Here is a 19,651-nt window from a genome sequence, read left to right on the forward strand (position 1 = left end):
TAGGTTGAGCACTTTTTAGGAACTTTGCCCTATCTATAAGAAGCAAGTATAATCATGTAATGGCTTCATCTATCAAGATTTCCCTATCTCATGGAAACATTAATGCGGAGCTGGTCTGCAAATTGCTGAAACCCCTCCGTGAGTAATGACTTTTTAAGAGATGGGTGTTTGAGGAGTGCAAAGTTGAACTTGTAATTAGTGGCCGGAATGTGCCGAACATGGAACGTGGAACAAGCTACAGCGATCCAAGAAAAACTTTATTTTTTTATAATAAAAAAAATTTGAATGAAATCGTCTTTTGATCTTGTGGAGGGTATCAACTTGTCCGAAACAAAGCCATTTCCGTTACGTCCAGACTTGTGATGTTCATCTATCGCCATCATGCCATGTAAGATTTTTTGACGGTGAAACTGAACAAGCTATTAATAGATGCAAACTTGGCGTCACAACCAAAGAGTATTGTTGGTTTTGAGATGGTACTAAAAAGTAGGCATTGCACATGGTTTTTAACCATTATTTTCTACTGATTTACGCATTCAGCACACGACAAAGAGTTCGTATTCATTCCCATGTCGTTAGAATGATATGGTTAGTTACCATGCCACTTCGATGTAATGAAGGGACGGTCAGTACCCCTGTTAGTGTTGTCCCAGAGGCAATACAAATACCGGTTTCTTGTTGCCTAAAAGAAAAAATCAAATTCAGGGAGTCGCGAGTAAAAAATACAAATTAAAAAGTAGAAATCATTTCAAACAGACATCTTGGTGGATTACATTAATTCATCAAACCTCGAGGAACTCAAGACTTCTCAAAGTCGGTGCCTTGGTGGTGAATTGCATCTATCCGTCCATAAAGCTCACGGGGGCATCATGCTAAAAGGTTTCGTTCTTCATGTTCAAGATGTATGCTGAGAGCAAATTTCTTTGACAAAAACTTCTATCTCTGAAAGTTTTACCGGGCACGCAGTTTTGGTCCATCCTCGATGTTCACCCCCAAATATTTGTCTAAAACATTCCTGAATGCCTGCAATTGCATCAAGAGGCAAAGGACATAATGAGGCATGGCGCATTTAGAAGAGGAACTCATATTCATTTGCCACATAAAACCACAAAAAAAATGCACATTGTCACCAGAATGTCAATTGAGTTCCCAGATATTCAGAACCCATAAAGGCAGCAAACAGGTTATAAAGTGGTCATAGCAACTGATTTTTATTTTTTTTTATTTCCTCACAAGAGAAACAATAAAGGTTATATAAGTAGGTCCTTAACAAAGATCAACAGCTATGACCAAAAAAAAAAAAAACAAAGATCAACAGCTACAGATCAAAAAGCCTACCATTAATTTTTTTGCCTAAATACTGAAAATCAGGAGACGAAATAAAAAAAAAAGAGAATCGCTAGTTTGAGGGAAGACAATAAGCATCCAAAATAATCAGAAAAAAAATTACTCTTTGCAAGAGATATTTAATCAGAAGTATTCAATCCAACCTATTAACAGAACCATACGACAGAGCCCACATGGGGTTTTTTTTCCACCTTTTATGCGGGCCGACCAATCAAAGTGATGGAAGCCGATGGCTAGCCATTGGACTAATCTATCTATCCTAAATAGACTCATTTAAGGTGAGTGTCATAATTTTGTCAAAAAACTGATGAAACAATTTTTATTGAATCCATGCTTTCAAGCCAGCATCTCTCTCCATTCCCCCTGTTTCCATCCCTAGGAAGCTTCAATATATATTTGTTATTGCCTCTAGTTAACGCAGCAAGAGAGGACATTTTAAAGAGAGAATCTTTTGTGCACTTGCTTGTCCATGCACCTTTTAAAACACATATATCAAAGCACCATCATCTCTATTTATGAGGTCCAGCATAAATGCGGGATAAACCTTTGCAATCTACTTGACATTATTCGAATTAGAAAAAAATAATTGGTCTATTTTCGACATAGAAAAAAGAACACCCGCTTAAATCTCCATTTCCATAAATCCCTTCGAGCAAGTAATCTCAGTCACCACAGCAACATGATTTGGATTTATAAATAAAACCTAGAAATCTGTGAAGAAAAAGCATGGTGGATTCTCTGCATATTCTTCAAGACTTGCACGAGTGGCATGAAACATGACATGTCTTAATTCAAGATAAACGATGGCAGAGAATGACAATACATCATGGTCTTCTGATGAGAGGGCCTTCATAGCATGTGCAAAGGCTGAACTAATTGTAGAGATAGAAGGCACCAGTGATGAGGAGGAAGAGACAGAAAATCTTCTCTCAACCACAGTAACAGGGGAACAACACATAATATCTGGATACATGCACCATAAATAATCTCCCCCGCTTAAGCAGGAAGATGACAATGCACATTTTTATGGCAAAGTAAGTTATCCATTGAAGATGCAGATATTAATTTCGATAGCATCATATTACCTGCATGGCAAAAGATTCTTTCCCAAGTAAAATTGCATCCATTGCAGCAAATTGATCATCAAGTGCACCATATATCACCTGGTAGAATCTACTCCTGAAACCAGAAAAACAAATATAATGCAGCAAAAATAAATGAACTTCGCTATATGTATTAACGTCTCCAACGAAGAAATCTACCGATCTTCCTCAGAGCTCTCAGCATCGATCTCATCGAACTTTCTTGTAAGGGCCTCTGCACCCACCGGTGAGAGTAAGTGCAGTATAAGCGCCTCTAAAGTCCTTGGGAACTTGTCCTGAATAGAATATTTGAATGACTAAGCAAAACTGCTGAATGACTCTGAAATAACTTCTTTTCAGAAGGTTCCCGGTCAAAACCCTAATGGACATGAGCTGAAGTCACAAAACCATAAAGGGGAGAATTGCTGACACGGAAGTTGGTAATCGTTCATTCAGAATGATAACACACCAAGGCTCCCCTTTCTTGATAGAAATTCATGGGAAACTTATAGAATGTTTAGCAAATAAAATGCTTCAAGTAAAATTTAATCATCCATTGAAGAATGAAGAGTATTAGGTAACATGAATGATAGGAAATTCAGTTTGCAATAAGCAGTGCTTTAGCAAATTAGCCCAAACATTGACCCAACCTGAGAGTACTCACCGCCATATAAAGAAGCATGGTCCGAAGAGTATGCGGTTCAATATTCCATAGTATTTTGGCAACAGGATCATCTTCCAAGTGAAAAACCATGCGATTATTAGGTCCACCTTCAGTACTGGCAGTGGAACCATTTCCCCGTGAGGACAGTTGCACCTGGCTTGGATCAGGTATATTTACACGGTCATGCACTAGAGAAACCAGTGCATGAAGAGCCTGCAATGCCGATGGTTCCATATCACATATTGCACTTTCTAGCTTGACTTCTTTTCCTTTTAAATCACCATCCATGAAAACTTTGTCCATATTGTGGAGATCCCCAACTGGTAGCAGTATAGCAGAGGACATACTAAGAAATTGCAGTAGGCATCTTGATGCACTATAGATTCCAGATACTATAAGTAGATAGCCTCATGTATGATGCTAATAATACCTGCATCTCCATTAAGGGTTTGCTCACTTTCATGTACCTTGCATTCCCCAGAAACAGGCTTTGGCAACATCAGTTCCTGTCCTAAAGCCACATATAGAGACGCAACGCATCACTAACTCAAACTCTCATTTGAAAATGTGATAGAAAGCAATAGAACATTTCCACTTTGCAATATATTTAACAATCTCAAAAACAACTGGTTCTTGCTAATATTTAGTCCCACAAGGTCATTCATGTAATCCAGGATAAAAACACATGCAATATGTCCTGTGATAAAATTTATACTTATATATCAAAATATGACCAGACTTGAGACCAGCTATATGTTTTATCTTACTAGTGGAATGGGTGGCTGACCCTAAGGTGATAGTAAAGCTAATTGCTTAGACAATTAACAGTGGCATGATTTGATAATAAACAACCCTCAAATTTCATAGATAACACTCTTGAGTGTCGTTGAAAAAATTGGGTGAAGTAGCAGAGCAGGAGATGGACTTTACCATGATATAACCACAAGAAGGAAAACAAGATATAACGGAAAGGATTTTATTAAACCGATATGAATAAATTTTCAGATGGAATATGACAATAAGATCATTCCGAGACAGGTAACCAAAAGCAGTGTAAAACTAAAAATATCAGATTCGAGTCAGGTGAGCAACAAAGCACGCAGGATACGTACCATTTCCTTATCCGTCAATCTGAAAATCACAAAATATATTGGAAAGCACGTCAGACAGTATATTAAAACAGAATAAATTGTATCTTAACAGTTAAAAGCACTCCTGATCTGTAAGAGTGAAATAAATGCATATACCTTCTTAGTATTCTGCGCAAATAATATGCATCCATGTGCTCTGACATACTCCGCATTAAATTGGACTGCCACCAAAAATTTACAGCAATGCTCAGATTGTCACTGTCAACCTGATGGAACCTGGAGCAAACAACAGAATAACTAACTGGACAACTACCAATAGCACGTAAAAGCATAAATAGTTGTGGTTAATAAAAGGCACAAAGCACATATCTCCTAAGTGGTGAAATGTCATTTTCTTCAGAGGTATTCTAATACAACAGACGGAACTTTGCTTTTCACAACGGACAAACGTAAGAAGGCAGCTAAATGAAATCCCGACAAATGGAAGAGAGAAACAAGAATGTAGGAAATATTCCAGTTTAATTCACTAATTGGTATTGGGGTGTGGTTCATACTCTCCATCGACAAGAAAGCACACCAGAGGGCTATTATAATTAAGCCCGTATTTTATTAGTAGTTTAGGCTTGAGCCCATGAATAGCTACCGCTATGTATTATATCTTTCTCCTGTGATTGAGGGTTGTAAACAGAGAGGTGCGAGGTGCTAATTATAATGGAATCCTTTATTGAATGTAACCTAGTTTAAGAGTAAATTAGGATAAACCTTATATCTCAATTTTTCTTTCTAGCTTTACGCACTATTTCATTTTGGTTGTGCGCCGAATCTTAACAATTGGAAAACCTATTATCCTTTTTTCTCTTCTTCGTCTCACATGAACTGCAATTGGAACAGCTCAAAATTGCATAAAAAAACGAAACGCCCCTCAAAATAATTTTATAGCCAGCTTACCCCTAAATTAGGTTATTCAAGCTATTAACATTAAAAGAGAGAGATGGAGTTGTTGAAGTATAATGGAGATCTAATAGAAATTTCATACTTTATTTATTCATATTAAGAAAGCATTTCATTAAATCAAGGAAACATCTTGTAAAAAAGAGCACATTGTTGATAACTTGATATTGAGCTTTTTAATCACAAAACTTCTCAGATGTTGAATGAGATATTTATGAGAGGAGAGGAGAGAGAGTCGAAAGAAACAAAAGAATGATCACGATAGGCTTGTGATATGGTGAGTGAGAAAAGGGGAGGGAAAGCAGGACAGAAGTCATAGGAAGCATATTGTAGAGAATAAGGGTTTTGAATATGGAGGAGAAACAACGGGAACCAGTGGCCATGCGGTGGTGACAATAATGCTTAAGAATCTACTTATGATGTTGGCGAAAGCATCTATAATTCATTTGAGGAAATTTTTGGAGATAAAAAATTCAGCTGATCCGGGCTGAAAGAAATAGCAATTCCATGGCTTTTTTCTGGCCAAAAGACCAAATGAACAATGAGATTGGACCTCTTCACCAAAAAAAAACAATGAGATTGGACCTGCAATGGGATAGCTAATCCATAGACCAATGAAAAAAATAAGACAGCCAATCCATGTAACCAAACATGTTGCAAGTGCTATAGAGTTACTACATCCAGGCAGAGAGCGAGAAAGAGAGGATATGATTATGTTAGAATGGGCTCAAATATACTTAGATCTTGTGATTTACATCCATATTTGATTTATATTTGAGTGCGCTAAAAGTAAAACTAGTTGTAGTACTATAATCAAGTGAGAATTAGTAACAATATATATAAACCCGAAAAGATCTGGCGGAATACATGCGGATAAATCAAACCCGAAAAGATCAGGTAAATTCAAGGAGACCAATATCAAGTGGAAGAACATAACAATATGTTCCAAATATAACAATGGCCATGTCAAATCTAAAAGTATGAACTGTGAACCTTACCAGCCTTCTGGAATGAATAGTGCATCACCTGCTTTTAGAATGACCTTATGCGAGTAATCCATCAGGTACTCTGCTCTTGGATATAATGAAAAATCTGGCTTTCCTAAACTTAGAGAGCTACAATGAAGATAACATTAAAATCAAAACACGACCTGTCAAATGACAGCAAAAATAATTTTTAACAGTGAGTGACAATATATGTCCAATCATCATTGCAAATGTGCACTACTAATCCAAAATGATACACACCTGTGGTTTGATGCTTCTCCATACAAAGGCATGGGGTATAACAAGGGACTTGCAGAAGGGGGCCAGAGAACAACTGAAAACCATGTAGCTTTTGTTAACACGCAACAGAAATATGGAATTTAAAGTAGGATCTGACGTCAATGATTAAGAATACAAAAGAAGCATCGATATTAAGAGGAAGAAGTGAGGAGAAAAATCATGTGAATGCAATTTCCAACATAACAAATTGCATCAAAAACAGATAAACAAGATACCGCAGAAACTAGTCTTATGCTGCATACCACAAGTCTAATGTTTGATTACTCGTTCATAATTCCACAATCTCAGTAGAACCGATAGATTTAATCAGAGAAGAAAACAGCATCTAACCTTTTTTGGTGCCACTGACTATGCATAGAAGATTATGATGTGGATCATAGTGAGTACTTGATCTAGCTTCAGCAATATTCATCCATAGATTGACAGATGCCAGTAAACTTTTGTCCAAAAAGGCAGGCTGTATAAAGAAACCAGTATCTTGTAAGGACTGTGAGTAATCCACAAAATAGTTGCAGAGAGTATACGACCAACAACTAGAATGCGTACTAACCATTCGAATGTCTTCCCACAGAGCTTCCAATTGAGCCCGGCCTTTGTTCTCAACGTTCATGATTGGTACCTATGTGTTTTTATGTTTGATTCAGATTTACACGCCAAAATATTTTATGCCTGGTACTACTCTCGAAGCATAGAAGATATAGCCAACCATTGTATCAAAGAAAATGAATAAAAAAGCTCCTAAACTCAACTATAACAGAACATCAATTCAAACATCATCTCTTAAGCAACGCAGAGAGAAGATGTTTCATCACAAGAAAATTTCACAAATAAAAAGGAGAAGAAGCTGAAAGCTCACAAAGCTGCAACCTGTGCCAGATACATTTGCTTAGGAGCTAAATGGTCTTGCTCGGACCCATCCGAGTTTCTTTTTTTGGATTCCATGCATTGGGACTGATCATCTTCTTTCCTTTCCTTGAGTTGCTTACAAAATCCAATGAAGGACGAAAAGGGTAAAGGAACCTAAAATACAAGGATATGACACCAAATAATGTTATTAATCAAATCTTAAAGCCAAGCTGCAGGTCTTATTGAGTTCTTCACAAAGAATTGAAGGACTTGCCCTCTCGTGGCTCCTTAGATCACCATAAAAAAACGGTGCAGATCTCGAAAGCATAGCCTCTACAGTACAAGGCCCTGCTCTTTCCTACAGCAACATTTGATGACAAGTCCAAAATCATGAGTCCCTGTAGCCAGGAAATTTCTACACAGACGTAAAAGCACGAAACCCTGTTTTTCTCTCAACAGCAACAGGCGTCAGAGCAACACTTGAAGTAGCCACACAGACAAGAAGCCAAAACCAATTCCTACGACATCGACATCCCATTAACTACGACGCGATTCACTGTGCAACAGAAATGTCGCCAGAAACCGATTCAGCTCTGGGAATGTGAAACGGATCTTCACGGCCACACTTCAGCCAGTCAATCGAGTTCGAAAACCTCGATTCCCGAACCAACAAAGAGTGAGAAGGCGAACCTGCAAATAATCGAGGCCTCCCTCGTGAGGATTCCACTTCCGCAGAGCCTTCCAATCCTTGGTGCATCCGCTGAATACCTTACATCACGCAATTAAAAAGAAAAAAAAAACCCCGAAACAGAGAACAGTGGACGATCAGTGCGAGTTTAGGAGTAAAGCTGAAGAGAATCTCGAAGCTGAAGCAGGAGAAATGATTACAGCGGGAACGTTCCTCGACTCGATTTGGGAGGCGAAGTCCGTCGCCGAAGGAAGCTCGTCGAACCTTCGGATTTGCAGAGACTCGGCTTCCCTCGCCATCGCCATTTTCATCCGACACTGGAGCGAGATCGGGCGAGTCGAGTTTTTGGCATGGATGTACGAGCCCGGCCGCGAATGGCTGTGCATGTGGAACAGGCTTATGGTTTGGGCTTCGAGGTGCACCTTTATCGGCTGACGTAATTATTATGAAAACGAGCTTATTGAAAATTACACTACTGGGCCAAATACCCTAAAATTACCCAAACTTTCTCGGTTCTACCATGAACCCTTTTTCGCCTCATAAAAAAATACTCAACTTTTGATCCAATTTTAATTTTATCCTAAAATTTTTTTATAAAAAGACACCAACTTTAGATTCAATTCTAATTCTATCGCGCCATCGACTTTTACTTGAGTCTCATATTTTCCTTCATTAACTCCCTGTCTAAAATCGCCTTAAGTGATGTGGTATTTCCACATCATCGCTCTGCATTTTATTATATTTGAAAATTGGGTAAAAACTTGAGCAGTTAATATTAGCTTTATCAATTGTTCTTGCTCTTAAGAGGGTCTTCTTTCCATCTCGCTCGGGAATCTTCAATTTTACGTTCGGTCTTCAATCTCTTGTACTCGAGAGTCTTCTATCTCTCGCGAAAAGAGAACTCACGCTTGAGATACTCGGCTTGAGGACCTCAAACAACTTGCACTCGGGAAATTTTCATCTCTCAAGTGGATGAGGTTAACGAGGATGATTTGACATGATCAAATTAAAGCTAGTGATTTTTTATGAAAAAAAAAGAAAAATATGTAGGGTAAAATTAGGATAAACCTAACATGGGGTTTTTTTATGAGATAAAAAATTAAATTAAATTTGAGACTCAACCTAAAATTAAGATTTTTTCATACAAAAAAGGTTAAGATAAAATTATAATTTGAATTCGAAGTCGGAAGTTTTCATTCTTTCGTTAATTAATGCCTCGAAAAACTTTTTGAACAAAATGTTTTTGGCCGCCCATGGCTCCCCAAAGATATTGAGTCTCTATGAGTCGAATGAAAAAGCTCAAGAAGACTTCGCAGATCTAATACACAAAACCCAATTACGTCCAACATAATTTTTATTTGCAGACACGCCAATTACAATCCCAAATTGCCAATAGGCATGCGGTCATACTGGTAAAGAAATTGGGGAGTGCACCTCTGTTGATAAAAGGATTGAGTGGGTAAGGGTGCTAGTTCCACAAATGCGGAATTCGACTCTCGTGCATTGCAAAGAGGTAGAGCAAAAGTCAAAGAGATGAGAGCTAGAGATATGACAGAAAAAAAAAAATTCACAATATCAATTTATGTCCAAATGAAAATGGTGCTATTTTATAAAAATCATTCACGAAAGGGTTGGTAAAAAGAGAGAGTGAAATGAAAGTACGAGTGAATCTACACATAAAGAAGGAAAGACAAGCAAGTTTCTTATGCCCTTGACACGAGTAGCTTTGGAGAAAAGAGGGGAAAATGATGAAATGAAGTAGGAGAACCGAGATTTCAAATAAGCAAATTCAAACTTAAAAATGGATTTTTTTAATTTAAAAAAAAATGAGGAGCTAGAAGATTTATCGAAAAAAATTCTATATGTACATAAATTACCTAAGGGATGGACAAGGTTGATAAAGGAGTTGTCAAAGCGAGATACACAAGTTCAAATCACGTCGAATGGAGAACGATCCAACCTATTGGATCGTTGAAGAAGACTTATACGTCGTTTCGCCATCTCACTTTTGGTTGATGTGGGATTAATATTACTTACGAAAAAAAAAAAAGAGCTTGGACTTTAAGTCAGGACACTGTACATACATTCGTATAGTCTACAAAATAGGCCTTATTCCTTAAAAAAAAAAAAAAACCACGCTTCAAGTGCAATCTCAATTTTGCCATTATTTTTTTTTATCTAAAAAACCTATCAACTTTTGCTATAATCTTAAATCTATCCTACGTCCAAAAATCGGCACTGGTTTTTTAAAAATTTTCAGTAATAGAATGTTGTTGTTGCTTCATACGAAAGTGAGAGAGTCAGTGATTGTTGATAATTTTGAAGAATGAAGCGGCGATTTTTTGCCATTGATGCGGGTTTGAGACTATACTGAAATTTTTTGTTTAATTAGGCAAAATAAAGTTGGAGGTTTGGACCTAAAGTTGAGGTTTTAAGAGAATAAGATGAAATGAGGGCTTTTTTAAGCCTCATTTAGGATGGGATAATTGCCAATTGTACGGATGCCAATTCAATTTTAAATTTTTAAATTTGATTAATTTAGTCTTGAACTTTCAAAATTTGTCAATGTAACCATTCCAGCCAATTTTAATTTGAAATTGTTGACGTGAATGATAGTTGTCTTACGTGGCACAACCAATACTAACGAGGAAGGGTTTGTAAGTTCTCACTCGTAGTGGGTAAGGGCCTAGTGACCGACGGGAATTGCTAGAGAAAACGGGAAAAGGAAAATATACAGTTTATAGTCAAAATTGGCTAGAATGACTAAATTAATAAAAGGATAACGACACAAATAGTTCTTAAATTTTGACCCAATGTGCAACGTAGTTTTTAAATTTTTAATTTGATTAATATGGTCATTGAACTTTGACCCGATATGCAATTTGATCCTTAAATATTTACTTTGACCAATACAGTCCCTAAACTTTTTGTACATGTTTAACTTAGTCCATGAACTACAAAAAGATGTTTAATATAGTCTTTCTATTAATTCCAATTCAGGGAATAAGTTGAACATGTTCTAAAAATTCAAGGACCATATTAATCGGATTAAAAATTTAGAAACTACGTTGCACATTGGGTCAAAATTCAATGATCATTTGTGTCATTTTGCCATAAGCAAATTGTCAAAAAAATTATGACTAAATTAGCTAAATTGAAAATTTTATGACTAAATTGATATCTACACAATAAAAGTATGACTTTTTTGTTAATTTTTTCCATTAAGAGGACTACAAAATGGTTGATAATGGGATTTGGTTCACCTACTCCACTTCGTGCGTTCTCCGTTTATTACGACCGAAGCAGCGTGCAAACTGGCCGGCCTTTCAAAGAAAGCCCACATAAGGCCCAAGAAAGGTTCAAAAGTTGCCCATTTTGACATCGGAATACTTTCGGGTCGAAACAAGATTAAGCTTGCATCCGACTGAGCAGAAATTAGTGCCTTTTTTTCCCCCCCTTTTTGCTTTTTCTGTCACAAAAAATTGAGAAAAAGATCACCAAAAAAAATTTGAAAATCCAAGAAGGAAGAGAGAGCGACAGCTAATGGCAGAAGGGAAAGAGAGAGAGATCATGATTGGGCCAACCGTGGGTCCACTTGTGGCTCGATGGCTTTGACCTCGCGCAATATTGTGTAAAATTTGAGTTTTCACGTGATTCAGCGTGCTCGCTTTCCATGTTCACTAATTGCTACCGTCAATACATCCGATTGCTTCGTCGAGCCAATTGACGTGAGCTTGTAAACGAGTTGAATGTTAGAGTGAGAAAATCCATAATCACGTTGGCTAGCCCTTTATGATGGTTAAAAGAGATCCTTGATCACCACGATCCGGCTGGCAATGTAAAAAAAAAAAAAGCTACACCAAATTGCTTCATCGTGTACTTTGAAGAGCCTCCAAGTCTATAAGTAGTTAATTACCAGTGTAATTAAATTCTGTCTTAAACTAAATTACTTTCTTTCTTCCACAAACAAAATCTTCAGAAATCTAGTTCACGGTATGAGTACCCTCGTTTCATTATGAAGTGACAGTCCCCATGAAGCTCATCCAAATGGAAGCGGACAAAGAAGAAGAGCTTGACAATTTCTGAAATGCAATCCTGCTTTCGAATGATGTTTGTCCTAAACTGGAGATGGTCATGGTCGGGCGGGCGTTCGCCCCGAAAGTCGCTGAACGGATTTGGACTAGGGGAAATTCCGGCCGGGCTGGTGACCTCCAATTCTAACAAGAGTGTGTTTGTTTTTCCCCACTGTCCCACTTTCAAGTGCCGCAAACAAAATTTTCAACAAAAACGTGGGCTTGAGAACAATTGCGCTAAAGTCTATTGGGCCCGGAGGAGCTTATGAGTAAAGGCACGAAGCGTCCTTCTTCACTATTTGATGTCACGACCTGCCCTTCACCCCTCCCGAGGGTCCCGACGGATTTAGAGTATTGCCATTGGTGAACGGCGCGGACTCTCTCAAATTCTACCTCGCGTGACGTTGAATATCATTTTCATGATTAGCAATCTAAAAAGTTATTAGGAGTCGTCACTAGCTTATTGAGGTTGACTATAAACCAATCAATACATGGGAGAACCGTCTCGATTCCCGTGCAAATAGAGCATCTAAGTTCGGGGACTTGCTTACACTAATTAAATAATCAGCGCCCTTTCGGTACTTAATCAGCCAATATTCCCTAAAGTGATTACACATTTTGTATGCCATTTAAAGCCTCCTATTATGTATCAAACCAGTGATGGATGATTATGCATAACTGTTGTTTGTCATTTTCGTGCAATTATTATTTAATCCTTTACTAGAGTGTGTTTATTTTTTATTTTTTTCCATTGTCCCACTTTCAACTGCCAAAAATAAAATTTTCAACAAAAAGGTGGGTTTGAGAACAATGTCGCTGAAGTCTATTGGGCCCGAAAGAGCTTATGAACAAAGGCAGGAAGTGTCCTCCTTCGCTATTTGGGCGATATGAAAATCGGAGGAAGACGCCGCCTTTGAAATGGAAACAAAAAAAAAAGGGGTTATTTCTTGTTTCCGTAAGGATTACTTGTTTGACAATTTCTTGCAGACATTTCAGCTACCGAGGATAAGACACTAGCCTTTCGGACCATATGCTCGTAGGAAACAAGGTTACTTGTTTGAATCAGCCTACGACCAGGACTCGGTTTGAATCTCCCGAGTTTCCATCCACACCAAGTCAAATCGTCTAATCCGAATGGCTGTCCCTGATTAAATTTACATCAACGACCTTGAACTCTAATACGAGACAGATTCGTGGCTTGTACGTAGCTTGACCCTTTCTTTCTCACAATAGAAAATAATAAAAGCAGGTGAGCGTCGCTACAGTTTTCGTGGTCAAACGGCGTGGGATTAGCAAAAGCATGAAAAAGTAAGAGCATGCGGGAGGAAAGCCAAGTAATAGACGTGTTCCTCCAATAGTCATGTGGGGGGATTTCGGTTCTTGATTTAGCCTACTAATTTAAGCTTTGCAATCCTATAACAATCGGGAAGGACCATTAATGTTACATTACATGGAGATGATGTTAAATTTAGGTGAAAATAGGAATGCCCATCTTCTATCTTTTTTAGCATGTCCTAATTGGTGTCACATGCACATGTGCTCGACTTTAGGCCGTCTTGATCTTGGGTGTAATTCGAAGGAGTCGGTATCAACGTGGGCAGATTTTATCACTTTCGAGTTGGGATAGATACATGATTTTACGTTATAATGTGCACGCAACACACACATATATGGTAAAATATTGCATATCACGATGTGGATTTATGCTAACATAAGAGCCATCGTATCAAATCAGCATATGCGGTGCATATCCAATGACGCATTCAACGAACCCGAGCGATGGGAATCGGGGACATAGGGACATGCCCTTATTTTTAGTCTCCCACGCCGTGGTACTTCAAGGCTAGCTCTAAAACGCCTCGTATTGCTTCGAGATAGTGTTATTTGAGAAATCGGTATCGCCGCAATCGCCAAAGACGTATAGTTTAGTACGATGTGTCGCAACACGAATTCCAGCACAACACAATATGCCAAAATGGACCCTAAAACGCTGAGAGCGTCCTTCAGCTTCAACATACCCCAACGCAACGTAGAGATTGGGCTTGACCGGTGAAAATGGCTAAAGAGCTAACGGTTTGGTCAAATGGTTTCGTCCACGAGAGAGACTCCTCAACGACGCCCAATGATATCTGAGATGGGAAGAAGTGGGGAGCGATTGGCATGTAATTTCCTTTCCCGATATGGATTCACTTCGTTTAGAATGGAATCCGACAAATTACATTTCTTATGACTTTTTTTCAAATTCCATATTTCTAATTTAGAATGGAATATTTATGGAATTTCCACGAAGAGAGGCAAAAGCAAAGTGAGCGAATGGGATTAGGTATTTATGGTACAGAAGTTCCTATAAAAATGGAAAATGATTCAAATCGCTTCATATCATGTTTCGTAGGAGAGACATGTTGGAAAACATGGGAGAAATGGAGTAATAATATAGTCGAACTCTAAGGCTTGTAATCACCCTCTTTTAAGATCAATTTGCCTCACAAAGTTACTATAAGTTTATGGCAAATTTCATTTAGGATACGACAAAGTCATCGTGAGAATACTGGATAGCAATTCCAGTAAATCTCCTAAAATTCTCTGCTAAATAAGGTAAGATGGATGTCTCTCTTTTGAAGGAAAATGAAAAAATGAAAGTAACTCATGAAAATGAACAAAACTATCCATTATATAATACTAATACAACACACCTCTTTGTGTCCGAACTTTCCATATGAACGCACCTATTCATGCTCAAAATTGATAATTCGAACGAACGCAACCTTTCATCGTTCGAAAACCGTCACGTCCGAAAATTGTAACTCTTCATTGAATAAAATTCAAAATTAAATAATAATAATAATAAAATGGAAATTAACTTTAACTCCTACGTGAGTAGTCAAACTGTTTCGATAAGGTTCAACAGTTAATTATTATTACTATTTCGAAAAATAATCGTGCATTCGCACGCGGGTATAGTGAGATCTATTTCACTTGCCCATTTCCTTATTTTGAAAGACTACAATAGCCTTCTAACAAATAAAGAGATTTGCACTTTCTTTTTATCCTTTGTGGGATTAAAAATGCAATTTTTTGTTTTGTTTGTTTTACAAACAAACTTCAACAAGACAATGCTGTTTGCATCCGGTAGCACACGCCTTTTCAACAAAATAAAATAACAAAAACAGCACCGGCCTTACATGCGAGAAAAACTTGATTTTGATCGATTTAGATAGACAAGCCTAAGTTTTTGTGAAATAAGAAAGATTCGACGTGCCAAGGATTATAAATATTTAATTTTTTATTCGGTATTAAGAAAGTTAAGTAAGGAAACTTGATTTAACGGGTGTTTAACTTTCTTTTGCATTACGGTTTTATACCTCTCCTAAATATATCATGCATTCGCCGTTCACCGGACAAGACGTCGGGCTTTCCTGTTGACAAAATATCTCGCGCCGTTTGTCTGCACATTGCATATGCTCATGCGCGCCGTTCTGTGACGTGGGGCAAAATAGCTTCACATAGCAATCGACGTCACAATCGTACACGTGTCTTCATCTTGTTAATTAGCAGAAAAATTGACCATGGATTTGGGTCTAGTCCTACTCCGTGCCAATTCGCAATAAAAATAATAAAAAATTTAAAGAAGAAAATTTGATATGAATTTGCGATTTGGGAGTAGTGCGTCACTCGATCTAACTTGACGACGACCCAAATGGGAACTCCCCCAATCTTCGCAAAGTGGTCAGAGCTTGCTGGGCTTGCACGTTCACACGTGCTCGAGCCCTTGCTTTGACGACTTCAAGAGCCTTCCTCACGTTCAAGCCCGGGACTCGTTCTTACCTAACCCTTTCTAGAGTCAATTGGCGTATCATGGATTCCCTAATTCGATTCGTGAATCGTGACTCCACATCCACACTCAACACTCCGTCTTTTTGGCGAAAATTTAATGATTTGAAAAATTATATCTTAAAATTGATCACATGTATCTCTTAAAATAACTATTCAATAAAAAATAATTTCATTATCGATAATAACTTATATCTAAATATTCATGTAAATTGTGAAAATATTTTTCATCCGTTTATTTTTACCAACGACATAAGTGAACGTGTTTTTTCGAAAATATTTTCCAAATCACCAATTTTTTGCAAAACAATTAGAGCCTTACTTAGAGTAGAGCTCACAGAGCACGTAAAGCTTTGGTTTGACAAGGTTCGTTGTCGTACTAACCACATCTCGCTTGTTGGACCACCAGTTTTGCTTTAAAAATGATGATCAACGAGTTTAGGATTGCCGGTTCTACCCTCAAAACCTAAGAAATTGTCTCGACTGAGATGGAGTCCTAAACCCTTTTTGCGTTAGTATATGGGATTTAGAATACTTCATTTAGTTTGAATAAATATATATCACCACCAATAAAGAATAAAGGATATAATAACCAAAATAGTAAGCGCACTTCCAGGGAACATTGTAGACATATAGAATTCAACGTGTACAGATTTTTTTATCCAAATTAGTGTCAAAATCTCTGTATCTATTGCGGCACATTTTGTTAGGGATAATTGATGGAATGATGACGTGAACATTGGATAAAATATGAATTTAATTGAATCAATTGAAAGCTCCGAGCATCATCTACATACCCATAAAAGAAAAAGTGCATCGAACTATGCCCGCTCGGGTTAGATTTCGAACCGAGAACTTGCACGTGGATGGCTTGACTTGATCGGTATTTACTTACTATTCCAATTTCATCTCATGCTCTTCAAATTGTCTAATTTTTAGGTATCATGTCAGAATCCTGTTCACCTAATTTACTCTCCCAATTGTCATAAGATGACTGCTACTTGGACATTGACCCGATGCTCCAATTCTGGCTAACCTTCTGTAATGCCCTTTTCGACTTTACCATCCGCAGTAGGTATATAGACAAAATACGAATGCACATGTGCGCACAACAAAAAAATGCTGTAAGCAAAAGAAAAAAAATTGATATATATATATATATATGCATATACATATATATGTCCTATTAAATAAAAATTGAAAATTAACTGCGAGGAAGAAGAAAGACATCCAATAAATAATTAGATGCGAACATTAATTTGGGATCACATTGAATAATTATTTATTACTAAATGACGGAGAAAGAGATAGTTTGAAAGGTTTTTTTCTAACTTTTATCTCTCCAGTTATCTTGGAATTCCTTAGAAATAATGATTTCACATTAAATCTTTCTACCCACAATTTCAATACTTGACATTGATTACCCTTTTTCAGATTTTTTTTTCATGTTTTTGTACTTTTTTCTTTTGCTAATCAAGAAGATTTAGAAACTTAGGGCGCGCATGGCAACACTTCTTCTATCTATGCAACATCAACACGACATCGGCACGCCAATATGTGATTTTTCAAAAAATAAAAAAATTCAATACATTGGGATACTTTATATTAAATGTATATTTTTTTACACACACATATATAAAGAGTGGTTTCTTCTTCTTTTGTTGGGAATTCAATTTTATTTTATTTTTGCTAGCTGGGCATATTGATTTTGGGGTAATTGGATGTATAGCTCAAGTATATAAATTTTTAAATCTACATTATGACCCCTAATTTATTGAAGATTCTTAAAATTAACCTCACGCGTGTCGGGATATTGTACTCATGTGTCACTGGTGTTGACCATATGCCGATCGCATGTTGAGAGCATCGGAGAGTGCTGAGAGGTCCATAGAGAGTTTTGGTGCTATATAGCCTTTTGCTCTAGAAACCAACTCCAAAAGCCATTTTTGAGCAGAAAGTCTATTCCAAAAGTGCTGCCTTGCGCGTGTAGAGATTAAACGGAATAGTGAAAAATAGAACATTTGAAAGTTAACAGAAAATAGCCGTATATGTTTATTCCATTCTTCTTCTTTTTTCCATGTCGAGAAAGTCGCGGTTAGATTTGTAATAATATATTCATATATCTCTCTCTCTCCTTCTCGTTTTAATTAAAGAAAATTGGACGCCAACGCGGGATGACGAGAAGCTCCTATTTTGCCTTTTTCTTTTTGCTTTTTCTAAATTTTTCCTGTTACCGGGGAATATTTAGTTTATGCTAACCACGTTTCCTTAATCATTGTTAAAGCGCCATCATGGCACCACATCCTCGGTCGCCAGACCTAACACCCTAATTGGCGGGAAAGTTAGATCCACTTTAGACAGAGAGGGAGAGGGGGGGTTTCTCTTCTTGCACACTTAAAGGCTAAACCGAGACTACTCGTGACATGCATCCAAGGGAAATAGTGGAAAGTCTCCTCCTCATCAAATTTAATAACGAGGTTGCATTGAGTTTGACATTTATAAAAGACAAGAGTTAGGCGACCGGTTACGAGATGGGGACAATTTTGCAGGTAAAAAGCAATTGTATTTCTACATATATCAAATTGCGAGCTTAATTCTCAATTTTAATTGAATTAATTCCCTAAAAAAAAAACTCGACTGTAGGTCAAATCTCAATTTCGCCACAAACATCTTGATTGTCAGTAGAAGGTTATCTTTCTTTCTAGTCTCAACGCGTTAAAAAATTATAACTAGTTTCTCCAAAATTATCAATATCAAGAGGCTGATGTTGTTCTATACAAAAGTGAGGGTGTTGATGAAGCGCATATTCTGATAATGAACTTGTAACTGACCTCGACATTTATAATTTTGAAAATACCAGTGGCAATTTTTGGATGCGCAGACAAATTTGTAGTTATAGTGAAAGTCGAGAATTTTTTTACATAGAAAGATTCGAAATAGAATTGGGATTGGACATACAAAATTGAGATTTTTTTTTTGGGAGAATTAGGCCAATAAGTTATTTTTTTTTACAGAGATATATGATCGTTTGAAATTCGATGAGATGAAGAAATAGTTTTTGGATAGTTTCAAACAAGCTTATTGACCTCAGGACTTTTTTGTATTGATACATTGATTAAGCGTTTGGCTTGTCGGTTATGCGGTTGTTTGAATATAACTAATTTTATATTTAAATTAAGTGATATCGTATATGCAAGTACGCGTTGACTATACTGAGTTTAGAAAAGGTTAAAAACCGATTTACCCTTTTAAAGTATATCATTGCCGATAAATGTTCTAAAACACATGTTTTCAAGATTATAGAGGTGCTTTGGACCAAAAAAAAAAAAAAAAAGATTATAGAGGTGCAATAACCCCTCGTCTCCCAATCTTGGGAAAGCCACGTGGCATTACTTTGTCACTAAGTAATTAACCAAAAAGCATCCACACAAATCAAACGCCCGCTCCAAATAAAGTTGGATAGAACATTATTTAATGAAAACTTTCCTCTTGATTCTTAAGTCCAATCTCTTGTCGGATAAAAAAAAAAAAACAAAATTTCCACAGTATGTCATATTTATAATCAATATGCTAGCCGACCTCGAGTGTATTGGACATATTTATCTTGCACGATTACAACTTATCAAAAGAGGTCTTATAACTTTAACAAAACATGCATCATAAATACACGAATTACAGTACATCTAATGGTTTTTACATGGTATAATTACGGTACGGCGCGGGCTACGGCGATACCCAATGGACGCCTCGGCGCTCCGCCGGACGCGCCGCCCGCGGACCACCGTCTCTCTC

The 19,651-nt window shown here is 37.2% G+C and overlaps 1 protein-coding gene across 1 annotated transcript; it reads right to left on the reverse strand.

The window, feature by feature from the left end:
• Nucleotides 1–401: 401 nt before the first annotated feature.
• On the reverse strand, nucleotides 402–8,319 carry LOC115752003. The gene is made up of 15 exons (XM_030690023.2): nucleotides 8,156–8,319; nucleotides 7,958–8,035; nucleotides 7,542–7,625; nucleotides 7,289–7,441; nucleotides 6,972–7,040; nucleotides 6,752–6,878; nucleotides 6,383–6,455; nucleotides 6,134–6,250; nucleotides 4,341–4,460; nucleotides 4,206–4,224; nucleotides 3,524–3,599; nucleotides 3,094–3,413; nucleotides 2,610–2,725; nucleotides 2,433–2,526; nucleotides 402–1,023 (listed from the first exon to the last, which is right to left on the reverse strand). The coding sequence occupies exons 1-15, from the start codon at nucleotides 8,264–8,266 to the stop codon at nucleotides 952–954; spliced, it is 1,629 nt and encodes a 542-aa protein (XP_030545883.1). The 5' UTR covers nucleotides 8,267–8,319; the 3' UTR covers nucleotides 402–951.
• Nucleotides 8,320–19,651: the final 11,332 nt, after the last annotated feature.

Source organism: Rhodamnia argentea, chromosome 7 (genome assembly GCF_020921035.1).
Source record: "Rhodamnia argentea isolate NSW1041297 chromosome 7, ASM2092103v1, whole genome shotgun sequence".
NCBI lineage: Eukaryota > Viridiplantae > Streptophyta > Magnoliopsida > Myrtales > Myrtaceae > Rhodamnia > Rhodamnia argentea.

What these genes read in the sequence shown, in the direction of transcription:
- LOC115752003 (XM_030690023.2), bottom strand. Translation starts at nt 8,266, where the DNA reads ATGAAAATGGCGATGGCGAGGGAAGCCGAGTCTCTGCAAATCCGAAGG. An exon ending in GAGGCCTCGATTATTTGCAG is followed by an intron (nt 7,626 to 7,957) that starts GTTCGCCTTCTC and finishes ATGTTGCTGTAG; the next exon opens with GAAAGAGCAGGGCCTTGTAC. An exon ending in GGAGAAGCATCAAACCACAG is followed by an intron (nt 6,251 to 6,382) that starts GTGTGTATCATT and finishes TCTTCATTGTAG; the next exon opens with CTCTCTAAGTTTAGGAAAGC.